General features: G+C 39.2%; 2 protein-coding genes and 1 long non-coding RNA gene across 3 annotated transcripts; 1 reads left to right on the forward strand and 2 right to left on the reverse strand.

Moving 5' to 3' along the window:
* The first annotated feature begins 1,064 nt into the window (after positions 1-1,064).
* On the forward strand, positions 1,065-16,782 carry oaz2a (ornithine decarboxylase antizyme 2a). The gene is given in 6 exon segments (XM_067590433.1): positions 1,065-1,289; positions 10,576-10,642; positions 10,644-10,724; positions 13,161-13,333; positions 13,877-13,962; positions 14,072-16,782. Coding segments are annotated over 6 exon segments (651 nt in total). The 5' UTR covers positions 1,065-1,176; the 3' UTR covers positions 14,203-16,782.
* LOC137183404 (uncharacterized) lies at positions 3,615-8,509 on the reverse strand. Its single transcript, XR_010928463.1, has 2 exons — positions 7,780-8,509; positions 3,615-6,989 (listed from the first exon to the last, which is right to left on the reverse strand). It is a non-coding gene; the product is annotated as an uncharacterized lncRNA (long non-coding RNA).
* Positions 16,783-19,051: 2,269 nt separating the features above from the next.
* On the reverse strand, positions 19,052-25,955 carry psma4 (proteasome 20S subunit alpha 4). The gene is made up of 9 exons (XM_067590434.1): positions 25,866-25,955; positions 24,513-24,537; positions 23,594-23,636; positions 23,229-23,391; positions 22,981-23,058; positions 22,760-22,848; positions 22,434-22,564; positions 21,160-21,283; positions 19,052-19,346 (listed from the first exon to the last, which is right to left on the reverse strand). Exons 2-9 carry the CDS (start codon positions 24,513-24,515, stop codon positions 19,192-19,194), a joined length of 786 nt encoding a protein of 261 aa, XP_067446535.1. The 5' UTR covers positions 24,516-24,537; positions 25,866-25,955; the 3' UTR covers positions 19,052-19,191.
* Positions 25,956-26,674: the final 719 nt, after the last annotated feature.

The raw sequence follows: 26,674 nt of genomic DNA on the forward strand, positions 1-26,674 counted from the left end.
AATCATTTTGATTTTTAGTATCTACTTTTTAATTGACATAATGCATACTATTTCATCAAGAGCACTTTTTTTATTGATTTCTCTCTTACATTGAGTAAAATAAGATCTTTTTAAAGGCCAATAGTTTTTCAATTTAGTCAACATTTCTACGTTTTGGAGACAGGTCAATGACTAAATTATTGTAGATTGTAGTTATATTCTTCACTAATCATATTTTTGCTGGTAGCATTATCAGGGGATGAGTTGATTTTATGCCCCTGAGGGCATTTTGCCCCAAACCACTAGGGGGCATCTTGCCCAAGAAGTGAATTTTTTTCCATTTTTATAATTATCATAAAAATCTATTTTATGTCTTTGCTCCAAACTAATGAATGGTTCCTCACATTAATCTCCTAACTGGACTACCAAAATGTTTTTCTGTGTTTGCCTTTGTTAAAACACACAGATCATTAAAAACCAACGAGAACAAATTAGATAAAGTTACCTCAAAATCTGTTAATGTGCAGAATTCATCTTGCATCTTGCCCCATTTTACCCTACTAATGTACTTTTAATTAAGTAGGATTTTTCATGCAGCTCTTTTACTTATAATGGAGTTTCGTTTTGTTTTTTACATTGCTGTATTGGTACTTTTACTTAAGTAAAGGATCTGAGTACTTCTTCCACCACTGTTATAGTTATTGATAATGTGTAACTTTGATAATGTGATCGTGGCTCTAAATGAGTTAATGAGTGACCAAAATGAGTATGATGAGTTAAGGGCTGCAACTAACGATTATTTTCATTGTCGATTAATTTGTTCGTATAGTTACTGAGATGCAGTGATTTAAACGTTTACCACAAAGTGTAATAAAGTTACAGTACACTTCAATGTTTGTAGCATAAGAGATTATAACATTATTATCAAATAAATACCGATTATTTAAATTAACTGTCAGTCCTTAACCGTTTTATGTCAGTTTGTTTACTGTTATTTCTTTGTTTATTTAGCAAAAAAAACTACAACATAAAACGTCCCACTTCCTGAGGCGGATTACCCATGATGCCTCGCTGCTCTTATAAATACGGCGTCCTGCCTCAGTGATCTGCAGACTTGCTGCTGCAGAGAGATGAGTTGTATTCCTGTCTAAACAGTCAAGACTTTTACAGCAACAAAGGTTTCGTCTTAAGTTACGGATGGTGAAGTTTTCTGTGGAGTTTCTTTCGTTGAATAGTAATTGTTTGGGCTTTCATAAAGGACGTAAAGATCCGTGTTTCCTCGAAGCTATCATGCTGAACACCGAGGAAAGGTAAGTTAGGATATTTTTTCTAGAATCATCCAAAACAGACGTTAACGGTTTTTGTTGACGTCAGTTGCCTTAACGTTAACAGTTCAGTCTGTTTGTCTCTTTTTTATGGAGGAAAACTTAAAAAGTGTTTCGGCTCGTTTAAAAATAGTCTTAACTGTTCTTGTTGCTAGCTTGAAAAGCAGCGAAAAACCCGAGAAATTAGCACACTGACAGATACTGAAGCGGTAAACACACATGACATGAACACTTGCTGCGTTTTATGTTTGCAGACTGACATCAAACGGTGCAAAACAGGGGTTTTTTGGTTGTTGTTTTTTTTACTGTCTGCGCAGTGAGGAGGAGTTCAGGCAACCATTGTTTTAACACCAAGTGTAATGCAGGACTCTTGGTGCTTGATAATGTTTGTGCACAAACCTGAATTGAAATTAACCCATTATGGTGGTGGATATAAGGCTGCAAGGCCATTATATACGTTTTTAAGTGTAAATCTTCATTAAAACGCATTTTCTAGTGTAAATCCCAAGTAAGGCACGTTTTTCTGAAGGATCAGAGTTTCCTCCAGGAACCTGCAGGTTGTTTGTTGTTTGTTTGCAAGAAAATAATTGATTTAGTCTTTCAATTATTAAATAAAATAATCGATTACTGTATAAAAAATGTATGAAAAATGGTGAATCACAAGTTCCCAAAGCTTGGGCCTGAAAAAGATTTCTTCATATTGCAACAGTCACTGCACTAACCAACAAAAACCCAAATATATTACATTTTTATGTCATTTATGAAGATATAAAACAGTATAAATCAGTACATTTTTTACATTTGAGAAGCTGGATATGTTATTTGCTTGTCAAATTACTTAAATTAACAAATTATCAAAGTTCTTGATGATTAGTTTATGATTAGACAATCAGTGGACAACTATTTTAATGATTGATAAGTCATATAAGTAATTTAACAAGCTAATATGTCAAATAATCATTGGTTCCAGCTTCTTAAGTGTGCTCCTTTATACTTACTTAAGATTAATTGTCTTTCAGTTTTGGACTGTAGCATGCCAGAAATTGGTCATTAAAGAAATTTAAAGTTGAAAAACAAACTTGTCTAAGTTACCTCAAAGATATCAGCCAACATACATGCTGATATTAATGTATCTAAGATGACCTAACATTGGCCCGGCCGATTTATCGGTCACCCGGGCTCTGTGACCTTCTCACTTATTTGTTGACCAAACAATAGACTGAAGAAATAATCAACAGACTGTTGAAAAATGAAAACAGTGCAGTTGCAGCCCTGCATAAAACATAAAAGACAGGCTTTTCTTACACTGTGCTAGCTTCACTTTCCCTATTTTTAACCTATTTACTGTGTGCCTGTGCTTCCCAGTAGTGAGTTTTATAATGAGTGCAGTACCTTTTTGTCCTCAATCTCTCTCATTGCATCACCACAGTAGTCCTATGAGGATTTGGTGTAATATATTACCTGCCTCTATTATAAAATAGTTATTTTTGTATGTGAGAATTGTCCGGTAAGGTAGTCCTAAGATAAATGTTTTTATGAGTGATTGCATGGATAGTTTGTAGCCTGTGTGTTTTCTCAAGAGACATAAGCCTTGTTTTTGTCCTCTGTGGGTTTATCATCTGACACGCAGGGGAGGATAAAGGGAGGTCCATTGATGCTGCAAGCCAGAGCAGTGACTCTATTAGCTCTGTGACTATTATGGCCCTGTCAGCTGAAGGCATCAACTGGCCTACATCAGCCAGGTTACATAACGCCCTCCCCTCTTCTGGTTCATTTCTCAAGCATCAATGATGTGTGTGTGTGTGTGTGTGTGTGTGTGCGTGCGTGTGCGTGTGTAGTATGAGAACCTGAACTACGTGACTGTAACTAAGTGCTCCTTGTTACTGACTGACAAGGTGACCTCCCTGGGATTGCTGGAAGATTCTCCGTGTCAGAGTGGTGTTAAAGTTTCCATAGCGAAACCGAATTTAAGCTTACGTGCAATACTCAACCTCAACCTATCATTTATAATTAACGGCAGACGAGGCTGAGATACAAACAACAGTAAACACCAACAGGTTATCCCAGTGTGGTGCCAACAGGCTTGAAATGAACACATTGTATTGGAGAAAAGCCATGGTGGCAGTTCTGAGAGGCTGTACTTTGGCAAAGTGGTGTTTTGAGCTAAATGCTAGCATTAGCATGCTAACATGCTCACAACATTAACATTCTGATGTGAAGCAGGTGTTTACCATGTTGTGTTTGCTTCTTCTAAACACAAAGTACATGGAATTTTGTATGTTTTTGGTAATAAACCAAAGTATCCAAGCAATCAATCAGTTACTTTATTTGTCCCCAAGGGGCATCAGTGTAACAGGATAAAAATACAAAGCACATGAACACGACATATAATATGAAAACATCAAATAAGTACAAAACAAAAGCAGAGTACACTAATTATCACAATTTAAAACAAACCGTCTCAATATAAATGTATAAAAACTATATTGGACATAGTGAAATTTTGACCTGATGGTGGCGCTAGATGGAACGTTAACGAGTGACCAAACTGAGTACAGTTTCACAATTAATAAATTAATCATTTAGTCTATAAAATATCAGAAAATGGTGAAAAATGTCCATCGCTGTTTCTCAAAGCCCAAGATGCAAAAAGTCTAGTTTTGTCCAACAGTACACAACCTAAAGATTTTCAGTTTACTATCATAGAAGACTAAAGAAACCAAAAAAATACTCACATTTAAGAGAACCTGGACATTTTCTTTCTTAAAAAATGACTCAAAACGATTAGTCGATTATCAAAATAGTTCTGCTGATCCTTTAACTGTAGCTCATCCTGTGGGGATCATAATAATGTCTGAACCAATTTTCATGGTAATCTGTCTAGTAGGTAGTGAGACGTTTGATTTAAAACCACAAATGTCAACCTTATGGTGGCCCTAGAAGAACAGCCGGTAGATCACCAAAGTCATTAGGATTCATCATCTAAGGAACATGAGTTTCTGTAAATGATCTGTTTTGTAGACATTGAGATATTTTACTTGATGAAAATTCAGGTGGTCACCAAAGTCATTAATATTCATCCTCTGGGAACCATGAATGTCTGTAACAAAATATCAGACAATTCATCTGGTAACTGTTGAGATATTTCAGTCTGGACCAGAGCGGTGGACAGACTGACATCAACATCTCTGGAGCCAACTTGAAGATGCCTACGATGATCCATTGATTACACATACAAAATGATATTCTGTATGTAATAAAAAGTAATGTTCTTGGTCATAAACTGTTGTCAACCCATCTTAAGCTCAAATACAAGGAAGCAAAGTTTATGAAATGAACACATATTAGATCCAAGTATTTTATCGTTTCAATCTGTGACCAAGCAGCCGTGTAGACAACTGCGGACTGGTTTCATCCTCTGAAATATGGCAGACATTTAATGTGGTGCACCACCCAATGTACGAGAGCCACCACAGATAGCTTTGTTCCGGACACACCCTCTGCTGTCTGAGTTTGTTTACTGCCAAAACTAATGTTTTCACAACAGGCGATAGACGTGTACGCTCAGATAGTGCGTCATTAACATCATCAATCATGATGCTGCTCTTCTGTTAGGGCTCATCCCTCAGTTCTGTGTCATGTATTTATTGCCACAGGCTTACTAAACTGAGCTTGTACTGACAAATCCTGAGCTGAATTACATCAATGCCCGACAAACTCCAGTCAACCAGAAGACCTGTATTTTAGGTGGGGCTAACGTCTGTGTAAGCTTTTTAAAATTGCCGTGTACTATTAGAGTATTAGGCTTTTATCTTCTGTTCTGTTTTTTTTTTTTTTACTCTGTTTTATGATAGTTGTTTTTCTCAATGTGGTTATCCTTCCTTCCTGCAGTTTTGGTGCTAATCCATCATTGCTGTGGTGTTTTCACATTGCACTACCCAGTCATACTTGTTTATTTGGATTTTCTGTTCATAACGATTGAGTTTTTTTTGCACTTTTCTATTGTCTGTTTAGCTGCGGTAGCTATCGCTGTTCATGCTAACAACCCAGCTCTTTTGTTCAGTCCAAACAGCTGTTGTTGTTGTTGTTGTTGTTGTTGTTGCTGCTTCTGGAAATGTAAAATGTATCCCATGTTTCCTATTAAATGCGTAGTAGACACTGGGTGTTAAGACCTGCGATAAATCATTTTAGTTTGTAAACCACATTAAACCGTTTAGATTTACAACCATATAAAACAGAGAAAATCAGCAAATCCTCACATCTGATAACCTGTAAACGTAAAATATTTGGCGTTTTTACTTAATAAATGACTTTAAAAATGTTGATGATTTAAATTTCTGTCAACTGGCAAATCAGTTAATCAACTTACCATTTCAGCACTAATTACATCTCTTAAAATTGGTTGAATAAAGAACTGTGACCAAGATGTATATCATCTGGGACATTATACAGTTTAAAAATAAACCTTTCAGTGCTTCTCTGTGGACAAACTGTAAAAATAACAGTTTCTAAATGGCCTCAAACATATCTTTAGCATTTCTCAACTGCAGTTTTTTTGTCTGTGATAAGCTAGTTTTCATGAACTCTGAGTCTTTATTGATTCAGTGCACAGAATTCCCGAGTAACAAAAGACTTTTTATTTGGTTTAACAGTTTAGTCCTATGAATTGTCCTGCAGTTTTTTAATGCTCTAGTTATTTGGACTACTTTTGGGATTTTTTTTTTTGTCTGACCAGCCTCGTGCAGCCATAGTTTGGGTCGGGTCAGGGTGGGGGGTCAGAGCGATGTGTTTTGACAGGGATACGTCCGTCCTAACTCGGGTTTCAGAGCACGTGTGCTTTTCCTGTTTCTGTCTCGACATCTTTTCCGACACACAGCTCTGCCAAACTTCCAGGGGTCGGAGGAGGCCTGAGGATTCTCCTGTTTACATGCCTGCAGACAGGGACTTGTTGTTTATGCTTCCAATATAAATCATTTTTTTTGGAAGGGGGGGGGCTAGTAAGCCCATTTATGTTGACAGTCTGGGCTCAAGTTGAGTCTTCTTCTATTCCTAAGCTGGTAATTACAGTGTTAGTTGGTTTGGTGTGTTTCGGTCTTGGAGGACCTGCCTGCCACTTCCTGTTTTGGTTGAGCTGTGTGTTTCTTGGCTTTCTTCCAAACTCTGCCTCAGCAGTCAGCCAACTCAGGCCGCTCATCCCCCTCAAACAATTCACCTGAATCAGTTCTCAAAACAAACTCACAGCTCAGGAAGACCAAATTGGCAGTGGAAGTGTTCATCCTTTAAAAATAAGAAAATGTTTCTCTTGCATATACACACATGCCCTCACCCCTCCTGGCAGAATCGGACTATGACGCACTTGGCATCTCTGAGTCTCACTCTAGCACACAGATGTTTAAATCGTCACCGGCATATTCACACAACCCAAGCCTGTGAGCGTTTCACCCATCGAGTCGACCTTTTTTTTTTTAAAAACGTAACCTATATTCTGTTTTTAGGTTGACCTCGTGACCTATTGGGGGGGGCTTAAAGCTGTAACTCTCCAGCTGGAGTGGCATCTTGCGATGGGGGGGGTGGGGGTTAGGGAGGTGTTGGTGCTTGGAGTGTGGCTGAAATGTCAGAGGACGAGAGGGTTGCCTTTCAAAACAAGCTGGCATTTCCATCAAGGACAGGCTCTTCTGTCTGTCTCTGAAAGAGAAGATGGAAAAAGAGAAGCAGGTTTTGACATCTCGGTGGGCGTGACTGTCTCTTCCTCCGCCTGCACCGTACCTGTTGTTTAGTTTTGTTTCTGCAGAATTAATGAACAGAAACTCTTGGCTGTCTAGACTGTTTTTAAATAGTGCACTGCCAAGCTTCACCTGTTTACACACTTCACTGCTCTATGTGAATGGTCTGTTAGATTTTTTTCTTTTCAAATTTTCAAGCAACACCTGCTTTCTGTGCTGTGGATGCATCTATTTATTTAGACTTTAACAAGCAGATTTCTCTCCTACAGTGTTTTATAATAAGTGCAGATGTAGAATAATAATAATACAAGCAACCAGGTAGCATCCTACCCTACTGTAGAGCTGAAACAATTTAGTTTTCTAGACTATAAAGCTGCAACTATTTTGATAATCGACTAATTGTTTGAGTCACTTTTCAAGAAATAATGCATGCCAAACATTTGCTTGCAAGATGTCACCTTTACAATTTTCTGACAATTGCTATTTAATGAAGGAGAACGGGTCAGAATATTTTCCAATTTCATGTGACTGAAAATGTAAGTGCATATATTTGCACATGCACAAATACATGCACCTAAACATGAATCAGGGAATAAAATAAAGTAAAAGCATATAATCAAATGTTCATAGCTGCCCAGTCTACAAATGCTTTTTAGAGGTAGTAAAAATGAGCTGTGGCAGGGAAAGGGTGCTGCTGCTGCTGCTGCTGCTGAACAGGCCGGGCATAACAAGCTTTGTTTTCCATTGCTCACTCTCTTGGCGCGTAGCTATGCAGATCAGGTCTTCCGGGTTACCTGTCTGGTCGGCAGGGAAACTGGGACACGGCTCCTCCTTGTCACATAAGAACAAACATAGATGCAACTGATGTCCCTCTGCGGCACATGACTCAGATAAATGAATGTTCGCTAACAAACAGGACGGTCTGCCTGAATCTGTGAACATGTCAGGTTTCGATAAAGATGGAGGAATCTCTCTGGGACAGAACTCAGGCCAGACAGGAGGAGGGAATTTGTTCACCTGATAGGCCTAAGTTTGATAAAATGAGATCCCCCAGCCCTCATGTCCAGGCCCGTCTCATCATCATCAGTCTGTCTGGCAGAGTCGGCCGGCTGCCATCATGTCTGTGACACGACAGTAACTCAAAACTCTTAAAGGGGACGTATCGTGCACATTTCCAAGTCTATTTATATTCTGGGGCTCTACTGGAATATCTCTGCATGATTTACAGTTCAAAAACCTCCTTATTTATCTCACACTGGCCCTTTATGCAGCCCCTCAGTTCAGCCTCCGTCTGAAACAGGTCGTTTCAGCTCCTGTCTCTTTAAGGCCACCCTCGTGATGAGCCCACTCTATTCTGATTGGGTTGCTTGCAGAAAATCTTAGCAACAACCTTCGCAAGCAAAGCTACGGAACAGACGGACGTTTATGGGAACGCGTGATGAGCAAACATCAGCTCGTCTGCAAAGTAGACGCAACCAAAGCATTCAGAGGAAGTAGAAGCCTGGACACAGGGGAGCATTTTTACAGACATTATCCTCAAGTTTTGGAACTTCGACCATGTTTAGCATAGATATCCGACATTATAACAGTATATAAATAACCGAAAATCACACAAATCTTAATATGAGATGTGTGTCTGTTCCCGACCGTAGCTATTTGTAGAAGTGTTTACAGGTCATGTGCTTGTTTATGATACGTGCCTTCCACCACATGCACAACCTGTCAGGACCTCTCTGAATGCAGCTATAAATCAGAGGCTGTCATCTCATCTGTGTGTCGAACCTCCGAAGGCTTCTAAGGAAAGTCAGTGGACCGAAACTTGCGAGGAGTAATTTAATAATTTTCAGAGCTTGTCCGCATCACATGTTTTGTTGTTGGCTTTGTTCTTTGTTTACGCATAATGGTTTGAATTTGTTTGAATTGTGGTCACAGGGTTGGAGAAATCTATATATAGCCAACCAAAGCTGCCTAACTAGACCACAGAGTGTCAGGTTTAAGGCCACTGGGCTACAGTGTGCTACTTCTCCTGATTAGAAACCTCTTCAGTCTGAGGCAAACGTTACAGTAATCTTTGTAGGAATAAATTCAAAGAAGAGTTTGTACATTTTGTCCCAAGCTGTGTCTGACTTGATGTTTGGATAATCTGCTGTAAACAAATGAACAAATCCTTCAGGTTGTTCTGTGTACTGCAGAGGTGTGGCATGTCGCCACAGGTGCTTTATATTTGCTCATTACTGTGACATGCGTAATGAAGTTAAATTGGGAGTGCGTGTGAGGCAACAAGCTCAGAGGTTTACATCAGTAGCAAACTGGGATTAGTCATCATGTGTTTTACTTTCAGTTCAGTATAATTAAAGCAGCTATAATTGATCATTATTATAATAACAAGGTATCAACACATGTGAGGCGCGTCGCTCGTAGTGATAAACCTGCAGAAAATCATCACCTGACTCTGCGGCTCCCTTCAGAGTTATGCAGACTTACAGCATGTTTCAGCTCATTGTTTAGCTGTCCCACTGTTTTGGTTCACTCTCAGCTCTCTCATAGTATCATTTTCTGCAAAGAAATGCTGCTAAAAACCACAGTTTAGCAACTAGCTTGTGAACAGATTAGCGTTAAGCAGCTAAAGATATTTTTCCTCAGGAGTTGGAAGAGACCCAAACCAGAGCTAAAGGAGAGTAAATATTGGACTAAATGGCCAGAAACATGACTCCAAATAATTGCTAATGTTCCTCCATAATTGCTGGATGTGTAAAAAAGAAACTGTTTCCATCGGCATACAAACATAAAAGGTGATGATATGTCGATGTGTTCAGAACCGGTTTCTGCTGCACGCAAGAGGCCAAAAAAACAGTTATTGCACGTTTAAGTGTAACAGAGGTTTAAACGTCCCAGTACAGTTGCAACAGAGGCTTTTAAAGTGTCGGCTGTTTTTTTTATTTATTTTTTTTATTAGCGTTTCTAGTGAAGATGTCGGCTTGGCCAGGTCACCTCACTGACTAATCTCCAACACTGGATGGACTCATAAATGGTTTTAGAAGCAGCCAACACCAACACTGTCTGTGCAGTTTAGTTTGGCAAGAGTACAGCTGTTAGTTGTGCGCCACAATGAGTTCAGCTCTTCATTCAGTCCATTCAAGCCTCTTAGCAAGTGTACAGCCACTGCAGACCACGCCCTCAATTGGCCTATTTTCCTACATAAAGCAGCAGTAACAAAAGTCCAAATATTTTTTTGTTTTAATCAATATTTGCGTATTGATAGCAGTTAACTGGTCTTCATTCACCTCCTATTGTAGTCCAAGAGCAAATCATTTTTTTTTGGGGGGGGGGGGGGGGGTTGGCATGTTATCCATAGCTGAGTCTGATAGATACAAGGACCTTTTGTTTTCATTTCAACACAGTTACATTTATACTTTTTCAGTTCAAATACTACATATGATGACATGAAATAGTTTCCCAGGGCTTTAGTTGATATGAAGTTGATATGAACCACAAACTGACCCACTCATAATGTCTCTCTCTCTCTCTCTCTCTCTCTTTCCCTTCAGTTCTTGGTTAGCGGGGTCCCGGCTTCCCAGCTCAATCCCTCAGGCTCCAGGGCCTCTGTGGTGCTCCTGATGCCCCTCACCCACAGCTGAAGATCCCGGGTGGGCGAGGGACTGTCAGGGATCACTCTCTCGGCGTGCTACTACACAAGGTGAGAGTCAACCTTATATATATACACACACACAGAGTTGTAGTGCAAGATTTTTAAAGCTTTCTGCTGACATCTGCATATATAAAAAACACTTTGTTGTTCCTGTAAATATATCAAACACACAAGGTCACACTTTTCATTCATAACCTGGGATTTAAACCATCCCAACAGAGTTGAATGAGATTTTTTTTTGTCCCAGATATTTTACAGGCTTTTTTATGTGAGATAAAAGACCACATTATAAGAGGTTAATGTTTTTAAATTGTAATGAATGGGGGGAAAAAAGTCAACATGTGTTCTTATTCGCTGTAAGCACTTTAGGTAATAATTGTGTTAAGTGCTTCATCCCTCAGGGACTATTCAGACTAAATACAGGAACACCTTGCTAATGAGTTGCACCCTCATTTTGCAAAGTCGCGTTTTTCGAAAGCATAAAAATCCTTTAATTTGTCTTCCACTTGTCATCTGAACCTGAGGTGGATTTAATTCATAAATTTTTTTTCATGCACCTGTTCTCCTCTTGGCAAGTTGTCTCAAATGTTATAATATGAAGTAATAATTTATATATGTAGCTCTTTAAAAACTGGCAGAACATCAAGAAATTAAATAACAAAGTTGAGCTTTTTTTTCCTCTTTTAAATTAATAGATTTTGCACACAGTGACACACAAACTTCTGTGTCCTCTCTGCTGTGTGTGCGTGTCAAGTTGTACCCCAGACATGTGACGGACTGTCCCTGCGGATTAGAGATTTAGGATCAGACAGATCAGTCACAACTGTCATATTAATGTCCTCATCTATCCTCAACGAGCAAAAAAACCCTTTAGAGCGTCAACGCTTTATCAGATTTGGTCACAGCTCAGAGCACAAAATCTTGTTTACGTTTATACTTGTATAAAAGTTTGACTTTATATTTATTTTGATGTAACATGGTGTAACTTTATTTACAGGTCTGCTCCAGTGTTTACACACATTTACGTGACTGTTCTATCTTTGACATTTGGCAGACACTTGATCCAGAATGACAACGCCATGTGCCGTAATACCTTTTTTATTATTCACCCCGGTGAAACATTGATTATGAAGCATGATCACTGTTTTCAAAGACACCATGAACACAACACAGCTCTCCAAACTGTGTCCACAGTCCATCGCTATTATGTTCAAACACTTATTTAAAGTTCCTGCAGTCCAGAAAGTCTAACAGACAAAAGAACCAAAAAATGAAATTCATGAATTTGATCTGATGAAAGTCTTTTCGGTTCTTTGACAACTAGGGCTGTAACGGTATGTGTATTTGTCCCAAACCGTCACGGTAGAGACGTTACGGTTCGGTGCATGCAACAGTACGAAGAATACGCTCTGTGACCCAAACAATATCTGTCAAAACAGTTTGATAATCCACTCACTCCGACGTGGGGAACAATAAATCTAGAGGACGAGTTCCACCCGGAACGTTTTGGCAGCGCACCACTAGCATGCTCATGGGTATGTTAGCTTAGCCAAGTAGCCTGGGTTACCCTACAGTGTCGCTGCTGTCAGAATGACAAACAAGACGACCCGTAACACTGACCGAGTGCAACACTGTTATTACTCTCCGTCCCCCTCCCCTCTCTGTCACCGTCGGCTGTTCACTCCGCCGTTGAGTGAAGCCGTTCAGAACAACTATTTTGATTTCTGACGTGAACTCAGTGTACCGTAACACCCCTATTGACAACTATTAACACATCAAAACACGCCTGGAAAAAGAGACACTGAACAGCATTTAATGTAATTGTCAGATCAACTGTTTAAACTTTAAACAACCGACCTGCTTTTGTTTGTGGTGTTTTTTGATGTTATTCGGCTCATTTGCAGAGCACAGAAACATACAGTTCACTGTTCAGTTTGATATTGTAGGCCACAATAATCATAGCATGATAATTTAATACCAGCACATCACGAGTACAGACCATTTCTGCTTTTTACACAGATCTTGTGCTTCGCTGTCAAATGCTGTCTGTGCAAAACCATATATATGCCAAAATAACTGAAAACCAAAATGCTCAGTAGGTTAAAAAACAAACAAACAAAAAAAAAAAACAACCACACATCAGTAACGGTACACAAGTTGTCTGCTGCAGACATGACAGTCAGTGCTGCTTCTTGAAGATACCCACCCAACCACAACCACTTCCTCTTTCAGTCCTCTCGCCTGGAAAAACCCTTAAATGCTGCACGCTTTCTTCAGCATGTTATTTTTCATGATCTGGTTTTTAAAGTTTAAAGTGATGTTGTGGGTAAAAAGATGTAAACACATCGTAATATACCAGACAATAACTTAGTTACTGTTTTCTGAGGATGTTAAAGATTAAAACATGTCTGTATTTGCCCCCCAATAGATCTTACATTTATTTAATCAAACCCTCCATGTCCTCTTTTCTCTGTGTGAATCCAGGATGAGAAGTTAACAGTGACGCAGATCGCTCCAGTGAGTGGGAACCCCTCTCTTCTCCGCTTCCACTACCAGCTCAGTGAGCGCCGCTCGGCCTTCTGGGATACGGCTCTATCTGAAGACAGCCTCTTCCTGGAGATTCCTGCCGGTCCGCTGGTGGAGGGGAGTAAAGAGGGGTAAGCACATATGAAAGAACTTTTCCTCGAAGCACGTGAAACTGCCCTCTGCATGGGCGTTAATACATTTCGCTGCTGCTCCGTCCACTGCAGCACATTGTTTAGCTTCTGCTTCCAGACTGGGAGCCTCCGACCCAAATCTACTGCAGGCAGTACACTGATTATGCATAAAAAAATACAAATATACCACAGTATCCGAAATTTGTCAGGTCTCCTCTTACCCCACACATCGTATGGGTCTAAATTGTACATGAGAGGTTGTTTTTTTAAAATGAGGTTTCAAGGCTTCCAGTGTACCACAAATTAAAATTGATGCTAATAAGTTGGTTTGGTGTTTGGCTGTAATCGATGCCAGGACAATGTAACCTTGCCTGCTGCGGGCACAGAGCCAGTCCTGTTAGCAGCCAGCTCTGCAGCTGCCCCTGCATTATTATGTAAAGTTGCAGCGCTTATGTAAAGTGGGGGGGAACGTGTGCGTCATCGCCACCCTCATCTACCTCGTTCACCGTCTGACTCTCCCTCTCTCTCTCTCCCTGTGTTCAGGCTAACTGCTCTGCTCGAGTTTGCGGAAGAGAAACTCAAAGTTAACTACGTGTTCCTGTGGTTCCATAAAAGCAGAGAGGATCGATGTAAGACTTTATTTTTTATATACACGTGGAAAATAATCAAACAGGTTTTTATCACTCATGTGTTCCCAGTCAGAACCTCTGAAAGCTCTTCTTCTTCTTCCCTCACCAGTGTCCATCATCAAGACGTTCCACTACATGGGCTTTGAGATTGTGAAGCCGGGAAACCCCATGGTACCGGCCCGGCCAGACCTGGCCTTCATGGTTTACTCTCTGGAAAACAGCAGCTCAGACGAGGAGTGACTGCCACCGTCTCCTGACACCTCCCTCACCCACCCTCACCTCCCTCCCCTCCCTTCCCTCCGCCACCCCCCATAGAAACACACCTTCTACCCGTTTTCATTCAAAACCACCTCCTCACCCTCAGAAATTATTCAGCGCTGACTGGGAGGTGTCACCCTTTTTTTTTTTTTTCCGACTTGTAATTGAAGGGGGTGTTTGGGAATAGTAGGATTTCCAATGTGACGTAGACACCCCCGCCTCCCCCCCTTTACTTCCCCCCCGAGGACAACTGCAGATTGGAGAAACTGGGAGCGGCATAGCTTGAACTAAATCGTCACATGCATCTTGGGATTTTGGCTTTTTTTTTTTTTTTTTTTTCCTCCTGCTTGGTGGTTCCTCTTTCAGCCACATAATTTGTTTGCGCTGCCATCAACAAGACAAACAACTGTTTGACATTCAGGAGAAAGAGGTGTTTTTACATTAAAATTCAGCATATCTCTCCTCTGACAGCTTCTACCTTTTTTTTTTTTTTATATAAGAAAAGAGACATTGGTTTGTGTGCAGAGCTGTATACCATGCAAGCTGTGTTGGTAGGGGTAAAAAAAAAAAAAAAAAAAGAGGGGATCATGGGTTTGGTATGTTCAATAAAATGTTGTTTTGCTTTATAATATAGATGGGTGAAAGCCTGATCTGTTGCATTTTAACACTGAAGCGCATGTAAACATTTCTTTTCCTATAATATGTCAAGGCACCAGTCCAGCACACATCAGTCACTCAGCTCTCATCTGCCCAAAACAATCAAGCCACAAATGTGGAAAATCCCCCCGTTTTTTAAGTCTCTCCGGATGAGTCAAAGCTAAGAAGAAGTCTGTGTGTTAAATGACGCCTTCTGTCCTCCTCTGCACAATAATCAGCCTGTCAAGCTGACAGTGTGAGGTATCGACGAGCTGGATAGGACGACGGTTGTTTCACTTTGCATGTCACACATTTATTTTTTTTTTTTAAATGCTCATAAGCTAAATAACAGTTAAAACTGCAAGATTGTCAAAGAGGAGCTCCACGTTTTTTCTATTACTTCCCATTTTAAAAATTCACAGATAATGTTTCACTTCGGTCAAACTTCAGCCCTAGTTTGTGCCTCTCATGTATTGCTGATACATTCAAGTTAAGAGTAAAGCATCTGGTTTTGTTCTGTTTTTTTAAGGCACAAAAAAAAAACGCATTGATTATTTGAAAAACCCGTAAGATTGTTTAAGAAATCAAATTAAAAAAGTGCACAAAAGTAGTGGTAGATATCACATCATATATCACAAAAACAACACGTAAAGACATTTAAATACACTATATTAGATGCAACTTTGTAAAAGGAAAAAAAGCAAGGAATAAATTACACTTAGTGCTGCTTTGAGGATATTTCCAGAATCCTAAAAGACGGTTCAAACCACCTGGGTGAACAAATCTTGCGTCTGTTGCACGATTAAAAAAACATTTTTAAATTGTTTCCCAAGTCAGTAGCCAGAAATGTCACATCTCCTCGTTGGGTTTTGTACAACGACACAAGAAAAATATCCAATGTAACATCAACATTGACGAATATAACTGTAGATTTTGTTTCGCGTTGTACAAATTGAGCAGGACGTAATGTTTCAGGCTACTGTCTTTGTTTGATTAGGATAATTTATCATACTGCAGAAAATTAGGAGCAAGTGGTGTTTATTGACCTTTCGGGTTTTTCAAACATTGCAGTGTATTTATTTTTTGGGGGGGAAAAACTGATGTTTAGCCTTTGAATGTAATCGTGTTACACAAGAGGCACAAACCGCAGCTAGTTAAGCTTCATTTAACCCCGTTTAGAGTCAGTCAGGGACTCTGCTATCTATCTGGTTGAAAGCACGGGGCTTCATGTGCCTAAAGAGGAGAGTGCAATGTTAATATTTTTTACTCTTGAGTCTTACTGAGGAATGTGTCCATTTTTTTTCCATACATCACCCCATGCAGACCCCGTACTACGTGAGGAAATGAGCTCATCAGTACAGTCGGGGCACAACAAGAGCACTTCAGGTGATTACTGTATATGCAATTAGATTAAAAAACGCAGGAAGGGTCCTGTACAGGTTGTTCCTTTTTAGGTTTGTGGGTTGTTTTTTTCTTTTTTTTTTAGTACTTTGAACAAAAAAAAACGCCAAAGAATCCATTCTGTGTCTGCTGTCGATTCAAGTCATCCTGAGATTCAGCTAGTATGGTATGTGAAGCAATATTAATCTACATTCCCCATGCCAGCCATACTTCACACCTCGGAGAAACATGATGGTAGTCGTTCCATGTTGGGGTTGGGGAGGCCGCCTTCTTCTGCATGTGTTCAGATCATACTGATTGCTACTGATCAAGCCCTGACTACAAGCTGTTAGGTGTCAATATATGAATTTTTCTCAGAGGTATATTTTTATGTATGTATATTTCTCTATTGTTTATTGTGATAATGTTAGGGGGTTTATTTTTTGTTCTCAGTGATGTAGTCAGCAAACATTCAATGACAATCCACACTTGTATACTTTGGAAATGTTTGTCTTGGGGAAAAAAACAATAAAAGTTGTTATCTAATCTGGTGTTTTATGTTTGGTTTTTCCTCATGAAAGGCTAACAAATTTAGCTTCAGGCTGTGTGTAAGTTATAGCCACAAAAGTCACATGCTTTCTTGCTCCGGGGCTTAAACTGCTAGCTTTGGTGTGTTTTTTTGCCTCTGAAACAAGAAGTGTTGCACTACAGTAAACACATGCAGAGGGAACAACACAGGAAGAACGCCAAGCTTATAAAACTGAGAAAGAAGGTATTAAAATAACACCTCGATAGCAGCCAAAACTTGTAAAATAACTGTTAGAAGAGAAGAAACGAAACTGTTTTTTCCCCTCCGATGAAACAGTAGTTGTGAAAAGCTTTTTTGTTTGAGCTGATCGCTGACTCAGGCGCTAATCTCCACCCAGCTCAGCTCCCAGCACATTACAGCTCACCGCTGGCCTCTCGCCAAAGACCGCAACCTCCCAAGTCAGTTGATCTAGAGATCTATTTTCAGCGTCCGGGCCAGGACGGACTCAGCTGAGCTATATCAGCCTCTCTAATACAGCAACCTGTTTTTAAACCTTTGTTGTGTCCTCCTGCGGGGAAAGAAAACCTTTCAGAGAATTAATCAGAGACGGATGTTGCACAAGTTGCTCAACATAATGGACAACAGTGCACACACCATACACAAGCTTGCGGTCAAACAGGATGCTCCTTCAGCTCTGCTGCAATAAGGACTGTTACAGGAGGTCACTATCTATCTAATCTCCAATTCTGAGAAATGGAAACACTCTGACTTTGGTGTCACATCATTAACAAAATACAGAAGACGACACCCGAAAATAGCAAAATTCCCAACGTTAGTCTTCATATTTGACCATTTGACCTCCAAGGCTGCAGCTAGAAATTCTCACTTGTCTTAAAATTGTCTTTTGGCCCCTGCTTGCATGTCAACTGTCAACAAAGTTGTGTCACTAATCCCTCAGACTAAAACACAAGAGGCAGATAGTCCCCTCCTGGCCTTAATCTCATGTTGACTTTATATAAACTCACCTCAGATTGAGGTTTGTAAGTGGTTTCCGCATCAGCAGCAGCGTACACAGCGAGCATTTCTCAGAAACCGCCTATGTATATGTGCCCTTCCCTCTCGGTTTCCAGCGTCCAGTTAGCAGAGTTAAAACCAGCCGGTCGATAGCTAATCCCCCACTAAAGGGACTTAAAAACCTCATTTATACATCTGCTGCTGCAGATCAAACTGAAGCCAGAAGATCAGATCAACTGTGATGAAAAATCTGCTTTTTTTGTGTGTGTTTTCTACCATACAGACGACTCTGCTGATAATAGTCTCAACACAAGTTCTGTTTTGTGGTGGTTGTTCTGGAGCTTTCAATCATATCAAAGGATCTTTATCAATGTTTAAGTCGACATGGACCAGAAGTAAAAAAAAATTGAACATCTGCAAACTGTGCAAACTCCATCTGCTTAAGAAGATCTTGTGATATGATTGAAAGCTCCAAGAACTCAAAGGTCAAACCGCATGATCTTTATCAGCAGCTCTCACTGAGGTTTTGTTAAATATTGTTTTCAAGGTCATCAAAATGAACTTAAAACTCAGCTAAACCAAGACGGACTGAAACAAGCAAACATCCGACTCACTCTAAGATGAACATACATATCATTGTGTAATCATGGCCTCCTATTTCATAACAATTTCAAGTATATATTACACAACTCACGCAGAATACATCAAGACCATCTGATATATCCTAGAATGGACGCACATTAACCTTTAATCCTTTATTGATTTCAACTATAAAACATTATCAGTCGTAAAAGCCTCTAAAGTGGACCGAGCTGTTCATTTACAGGGAGATAATCAGTGTTATGACCCCGTTTAGTTACATCATCTCACTGAGATATTTCTTAATCCAGAAGAAATAGATGTCATTTTGACAATAAATACATTAGCTTACAATTTTGTTGATATTTTCCTAATATTAATATCCTCTAAACCTTCATATGTTGCTCATTTGTTATTACACAAACACTTTCTTTGTTGCTCCTCTCGGCTTTAAGTTAACATGTTTCATGATTTCTGGCCGCAGTGAGGAAGTGGTTTAGACTGATAATAAGAATGAATTGCAATTTCGTGTTAACGTCATTATTTATTATCAGTTCAGGAAACAGGACAGAGGCAGATGTCTTTCAAAAATGTTGCTGTTTTACATGCTGGAGGTTTGTAGATTTGTCCAAAATACTGACAAACACAACTGCAACATATGAAAAAAAAACTAAATAAGAAACAATTCAACAGTCAGTTCATCATTTGGATTTTATTTTAAGAAACATTAAATGCAAACAACCCTGACGACACAAATTTTTCCATTCGTAAAGCTCACATTCATTCTTCTCTCACGCACACAAAACACAGAACTAAAGCGTGCACAGGCGACACTACTTGTCTTTCTCTTTCTGCTCCTTCTCTTTCTTGTCTTTCTCGGCTTTGGCCTCTTCCGCTTCGTGCTTCTTGATCAGCTCCTCGACTTCTTTCAGCTTCAGCACCTTGATGCAGGTCTTGCCGTTCTCGCGGGTCAGGGTGGCGATCTCGACTGAAACAAACAAAGACACGCGGTGAGTCTTTGTTGACATGTTTCATTTTGCAGAGGAAGATAATGATACTAAGTGTGTTACCATCTAACCTGAGATGTTTACAGTCAATTCCACATCATCAGCTGTCAGTAAACGTTTTGAATGTTGCAAATACAGATAATATCACATGTTTGAGGACAGACTCGTCCCTCACACGGGTGATATTTGTCTTAGACCCATTAAATTGTTTTTTAAGAACATGTTCAAACAACTTTCCTGCGTGCTGATCACCTGAAAGGCCATAAAAACAGGTTGACCAGGTCGTACAAACATCAGCTGATGTCTATCTCGCTCTCTGCTGAGAGTCGTATATTAAAAAGGAAACAAATGAAGGCCTGTATCTAGATCCGCCAGTGGTTTTTTGATGTCTGTGTCACTTTGTCATAAATCCTCAGTCAGACATGGTGACACATGATGTAAAAAAAAACAAAAAAAAAAACAAAACTAAAGCCAACAGATAATGACAGCTTCTATTTGTGGTCCTGTTTGTTTACAGTAGTTATACAAACTTTCTGCAGGGTTCACTGGTTTACAGTTAAGACCCTTTTAATACCACACAGAAAACAATTTAATACTTCATACTCATAATAATAACAACCAAAGTATGACAGTTTGATGGAAAACCAGCAGGGACGATATGCCCTTGACTTATTTATTATTATATCACATTTTTCCTCTGACAGATAATGGATAGATGGAATAACTTTGAAGATTTTGCCAAGTTCGTTGAGTTCGTTGAAGTCAGTTCAGTGAAGTTTTTGCTAAAGACTTCTGTGAAAGACTTTTTAATACCCTCTAAGGCCTTTTTTGAGGAAACTGAGATCAATACTTTTTAAGACTTTCCAAGACTCGTAAGTACTCTTATTCATGTGTTTCAGTTGCCGAAATAGTAAACGAGGCTCCTTAAAAAGGAGCAACGCAACAAACTGTAAAGAAATAATTGATGTACTGGTGAACTCGTTAGCAAACAGGTTTCTATCTACATATCAAGGAGACGTGTTGAATCATGACAATACTTTTGGCTGCATTTTGCTGTCTGTCTGCTGTTTAATGCTAGACTGGTATCATACAGTGGATTTATTATAACTGTTTCATTAAAAAACAGCTGCCTGCGTCTGGAAACAACATTATAAAAGCAGTGAGACTGAACCAAAACAGTAAAATTGTGAGCCAGAAAACCAAAACAATGAACTGATATATACTAAAAAGGTCCAAAGAAATGCAGCGACATCTTTCACATTACAGTAATTTGACCAATTGTTAGTGTAAAATACTGATTAGTGCATCTTTAAAGATGTAAATGAGAGTTAACTTGTAAAATGAAATGAAGTCATTTTGCAGAAAAACTAAATCTTTGCTAGAAGGTTTAATATTCAGTAGCTGTAAAACTAAACTAGAGCTGGTTAATTAGTCAATCAACTATTTTGATAATTGAATAATTGTTTTAGTCATTGTTTTATGTAAAAATGCAAAAAAAAATGCTGGTTGCAGCTTGTGAAATGTGAGGATTTGAAGCCTTTCTGTGTCATACATGATAATAAATTATATATCTTCAGATTTTGGACTGTTGATCGGACAAAACGAGATATTTGAGGATGACACTATGAGCTATTTTATACATTTACAGCATTTTATACACAAAAAATTAACAGCTTAATTGAGAAAATAATCTGCAATCTACAGCCCTAAAGAAAACTATTTCTCATGTCTAATTTTAGAAAAGACCCATACGTGTACATCTCTCTACATCTCACTCACTACTTAAACCCACACCTTTCTCTGCAGACAGCTTGCTGACGTCCATGGTCTTATTAAGAACTTTAACTGCGAGGGCGAGGGCCGAGGACAGCGTCATCTCTCCCTCCTTGTAGTCCTGCTTCAGCATGGACACAGCGGCCTGTCAGTGAGAGACAGAAAATAAACATCACTCTAAAATCCAAAAACAACAATACTTCCATGAATTAACGAAGGGACGAAAAATAAAAACAGGATTAAGATGCATCTACGCCTCAGGTGATCCTCTTCACTGGCCGCCATATCTCATCTCTGCATCTGTAAGGCTCAGTGTGTGGAGCAACAACACCGACATTGTCAGGATCAGATGTGTGTTTGCTCACACTAAACGTACTTGCACTCATGTTACAGTGAGGGCCCCGAGTGTTCACACAATGTTCTGTGTGCAGCCCTGTGGAGACCCCCTGAGATTAGCAAAGCCTCCATGAATTGGGATTTACAGAAGTAGCTGCCCCCAAGGGTCAGCAGTAAGTAGGCCAAAGCATGTCTGTCTGTTGTGAACGTCCAGTCTTTTTCACAACCACCATGATTAGTAACTGTGCAGCTGCGCCCTCCGGTGTCACTGTCTGGAATAGCAGGTTTATGATCCCTTAAAGGTGCAATATGTAAGAATTTTAGTTTAAAACATTCAAAAATTAACTAAAATTATCAAAAGAATGTGAAGAAATAATAAAATGGGACCTTCCCCGACTTTCTCGGTTGGTTCCTGGTTTCTTGGTAACAGCCTGTGAACTGATTTCTATGTAAAGAACTCGGGACGGTTTTGCCGGGAAAATCCAAAGGATGTGATGTTTATGCATGCTCGTCCCCCTACAGCACCAGCAGGGTGCAACACTAGCTAACGTTAGCTTAGAAATGGAGTCCAATAACGTCCGACCCCGAGCTGGCTTTCTTCCTTTTGGACAGGTAAGCTAACATTACTGACAGGTAAGCTAAATTACTGTGAAATATACTGTGATATTGTGGTTTTAGCTGGCTAATGTCAGTGCCGCTGCTCGCTTGTGCTGACGGGGTGCGAGCAACAGGATGCTGACTGCAGCTCACTTAACAGCCAACGGTGTCATTCTTACATATTGTCATAATGTCTTAGCTACTGCACCTTTAAATGATCGTACTTTTGCAGTATTTCTGTATTTGTCTGGTAATTTTCTACAAAGTGAAAATCCAAATAATCAAATGACACACCTACTGTTTTCCCTCTACAATTCAACCTGTTTTAAATAATCTAGTTTTTGGAGTTTCGAAGCACTTACAGCACTGTTGTTTCCGATGCACGTGGCCTTCCAGCCTCCGTAGTTTCCGCTGGGGTCGCTCTGGTACAGCTGGAAGCCGTAGTGTTTATCCCAGCCCATGTAGAGCAGCGAGACTCCAAACGGACGCTTTCCTGTGCGCACAAACACACGTACAGTGACTTTGAAATACAGCTTTAATGCCATTTGATAAATATTTGAAAAAATTATCCAACCGAGAAGAATTGAAAAGCCTTATTTGGCAACTATACATGATCTCACAGCTGGTCACCTCTGGATTTAAACTCTGCATGTAAATGACTGATGTGTCTCGTGCTGCTTCACTGTACCTCCAAACTGTGTGTAGGCCTGTTTGATGTCACACAGGGCTGTGACCACCTGCTCGCAGGGGATCGGCTCCTGGTACTGCAGCAGGTACCTGCAGCGGCGACAACAACACAGAACATCACGACTATATTTGGATTCTGTCCCACTACGAGTCTGTTTGTCTTCCACTAAAAGTTCAGAAGACTGTTGTTGCTGACTGGTAGGCTTCAGTGTGGGATCTCACCTCTGTGCTATGAGCCTCAGCTCATTGGTCAGTACGTTGGCATCTGATGTGATTCCCGCCACGCTGCAGGCCATGTCTCTGTGAGGCGATAGAAGATGTAGGATGAGTGCAAAAACAAGGAGCAGTTTTTATCTTTAAATGTGATAAAAGCCATTCACTGATACTTGCTTAGAAAAATTAGGGTTCATTAGTTACAAATAATAATACAAAAAAGTTTGGAATTAAGTCAAAAAAAGGTAAAAACTCACTCGTTAAGCTTGTAGATTTTCTCTGAGAAAAACACCTCATCCAGCAGCTTGTGGATGTTCCTCCTCTCAGCAGCCAGCAGCACGCCATCGTTGGCTAAAATTCCCAAGCAGGTGCCGGCATGACCAATGGCCTCCATGGCGTACTCAACCTGGTACAGACGACCTGCGGATGACACACAGCGCCGTCAGGATGAAGACTTACTGAAGAACAAACAACAAACCTGCCTGCTGCTGACTTAAAGAAGGAATCACATGCACCTCCCAAAAATATCTTTAAAAACTGAGAGTGAACTCAAATAAAAAACAGATGGAAGAATGTAAGTGCTTTCACACAGTTCACAACCTGCTTATTCAACAACTCTTACCTTCTGGTGAGAAGATGGTTGTTCGTGAATCATATCGGCGAGACTGAAAGGAAACAGACCAGAGAGTTACGAGTAAATAAGACGCTGTTGCTGGATCTACTCTAGAGCATTAAGTAAGTTTTCTCTTATAGATGTCAACATTCAACTGAAAAATGTGTCTTTAACCCTATAGAGCTCTTTTGGGGTTGCACTATTTATCAACTTTTGGACACTTTTCTGAAGTCTTTTTCTTGCTGCTGAAAAAGAAGCAAGTGTATGCTGTGAAGCTGACCAGTATAAAGAAATCTGCTTTGTTTGATTACACGTTTCATTGGAAACAGACGTGTGAAATGTCTGATTACTGGTACATTAGTTGCCATAGAGTTTATTGTACAATGGATCAGATTGTGATCTACAGCTACAATATATCATGATTTAGTTGACGAAGTATGTTTTGCAGACCTCACCCTTTTCCCAAGCAGCAACTGTGTTTCCTTTCCAGGAAGTCACCAGCTACCATTTTTGTTTGGATTAGGAAACAGAGTCACAATTTAGAAAAAAGATTATAAATCTTTTTAATTGTGCAGTAGATGGAATATTTTTCCTCCAGGTGGCTGGAAAAGTCTCGAAGGTTCTGGAAATACTTTTAGAGCAATGAGTGTTGTTATACACCCCTCTGGATTTGTCTTATGTTTATTTATCTTTACAAGAAATTAATGCTTAGTAACAGTAATATATACTGTAAGAGGCACAAACTGGTGCTGGGTGAAGCCTGGGTGACTGTATCACCTGTCATGGAAGGTTTATTTTTATCTCACAACAGCAGAGAGAGTAAACAGGATGCCACTAATAAATTAGCATCAAACCCTTATTTCTGCTCCAAAAAGCCAAGCTGCACATCATTACTACGGATAAACATTAAAAAAATTAGTTAACTCACCATGTTTGGAGACTTCGGTCAAAACCTGGAAAAAAAAATATGAAGCAATAAGTTGTGGTGGAAGAAGCATTCAAATCCTTTATTAGAGTAAAAGTACCAACACAGCAATGTAAATATTCTCCTTTACAAGTAACAATCCTGCATGAAAACTCCTACTTAAGTAAAAGTACATAAGTATTAGCAGCAAAATGTAGTTAAAAGTAAAAGTAGTGGTTTGGTCCCTCTGACTGAAATATTATTATATATGACATAATTAGATTATTAATACTGAAGCATCAGTGTTAGAGCAGCATGTTACTGTTGTAGCTGCTGGAGGTGGAGCTAGTTTCAACTACTTTATATACAGTTAGCTAGTTTAGTCCAGTGGTTCCCAACCTAGGGGTCGGGCTCCTCCAAAGGGTCACCAGATAAATCTGAGGGGTCGTGAGATGATTAACGGGAGAGGAAAGAAGAAAAAACAAAGTTCTGATACACAAATCTGTTTTCAGTCTTTGGACGTTTTCTCTAATCTTTGATTTTTGGTGAAATATTGGATCATTTGAACATTTATTGAAATGAAACCATGTGAGAAGTTTAGAGGGAAAAATCACTATTTGGTGGAGCTGTTAACAACTCATAGACATCTGAAATGTAACCCCGACTACACACTGCTTTTTGTAAGACGTCAAAAAGGTTGGAAACCACTGGTTTCATCTTTAACAATGTGTTGTATTTTAAAAGCTTGTTATATTATCCATTGTGTCAAATCTTCATCTGAAAAGTAACGTTAACTAAAGTTGTCAAATAAATGTAGTGGAGTAGAAAGTACAATACTTTCTGAAATGAAGAATAAATTAGCATCAAATGGAAATACTCGGGTACAAGTACCTCAAAATAAATTGTACTTAAGTACAGTTACTTGAGTAAATGTACTTAGTTACTTTCCACCACTGGAAATAAGAAGTTTATCTGACAAGTATTCACGTACAAAGTGTAAATTATTGCAGCAAACAGCGAGCAAAGCTGCTTTCTGTTAGTGAAAGTGAAAGAGAAACAACTGAACAAGGATAAACTCTGCCGTGTCCAACCAGCTGGTAACCCAACGTGCTTTGAGGTTAGTAATCTTCTGTATTATTGTTAGTTTATGTTGATAGATGTTTAAGTCGTATCGTTTTAGCAGCTAAACTGCTGCCTAACGTTACATGAAGCTAACGTCCGATGAATCAACAAAACTGAAGCCGCCGTTGAGCTTCATGTCTTCACACTGAACCAGAAACTAGTTCTGTGTGTAAATCTTTCACACACAGACACATAAATCAGAGTATAATGTCAAATAAAACAGTACTTGTTTATTTGTAAGAATAAAACGCTTACCACCGATGCTGTGAAGGCTTTCTGTAGGGCGCGTTTGATGACGTCACAGTATGGCTCGTCGTGACGACATTTGGCCGCGCGACTCTTTATTTATTTATTTACTGAAAAAACAAGCATCAGCATCTAAACAATGATGTGTTAGCTGAAGAAAAGGGGAATATGATATTAATTACGTTCAAAATTAATTAAACTAAGCGTTTCCTGTTATTTTATACTCCACACTGCTTTCAACAAACGCTTTTTTCACCACCAAGCACAATTTAATCTCTCTTTATATTTTACTGTATTTATGCTTTTATCTTTTTACATTTATTTTTTACTTGCTCACCTTAATTGTTTTTTTTTTCTTTTTATTGTATATTTCCCTTTTTAAAGAATTGATTGTACCTTCCATTCACACTTTGGTTATGATAAATGGAAAATGGAAAGTTATTTTGTTGAATTGAAGTTTTGGCAAAAATATATTAAGGCTTTAAATACATTTTAAAATTACAATATTTTATATTTAAAAATGTTGTGTAACACAACCAAATCATATCTATATATAATATTTTCTAACATTCATGTAAATTGTACTTTTTGTAAGAATAAAACAAAATTAGGGCTGCAACAGTTATTTTCATTACTGATTAATCTGCCTATTATTTTAATCTTTTAACTAAAATATGTCAGGAAATTGGGAAAAATGCCCAATATTATTTCTTAGAGCTCATGGCAATGTCTTCAAATGTTTTGTTTTATCTGATCAACAGTCCAAAATACAAGATATTCAGTTTTCTATCATGTTTGACACAGAAAAGCTTCAAATC

Source organism: Thunnus thynnus, chromosome 5 (genome assembly GCF_963924715.1).
Source record: "Thunnus thynnus chromosome 5, fThuThy2.1, whole genome shotgun sequence".
Classification (NCBI taxonomy): Eukaryota; Metazoa; Chordata; class Actinopteri; order Scombriformes; family Scombridae; genus Thunnus; species Thunnus thynnus.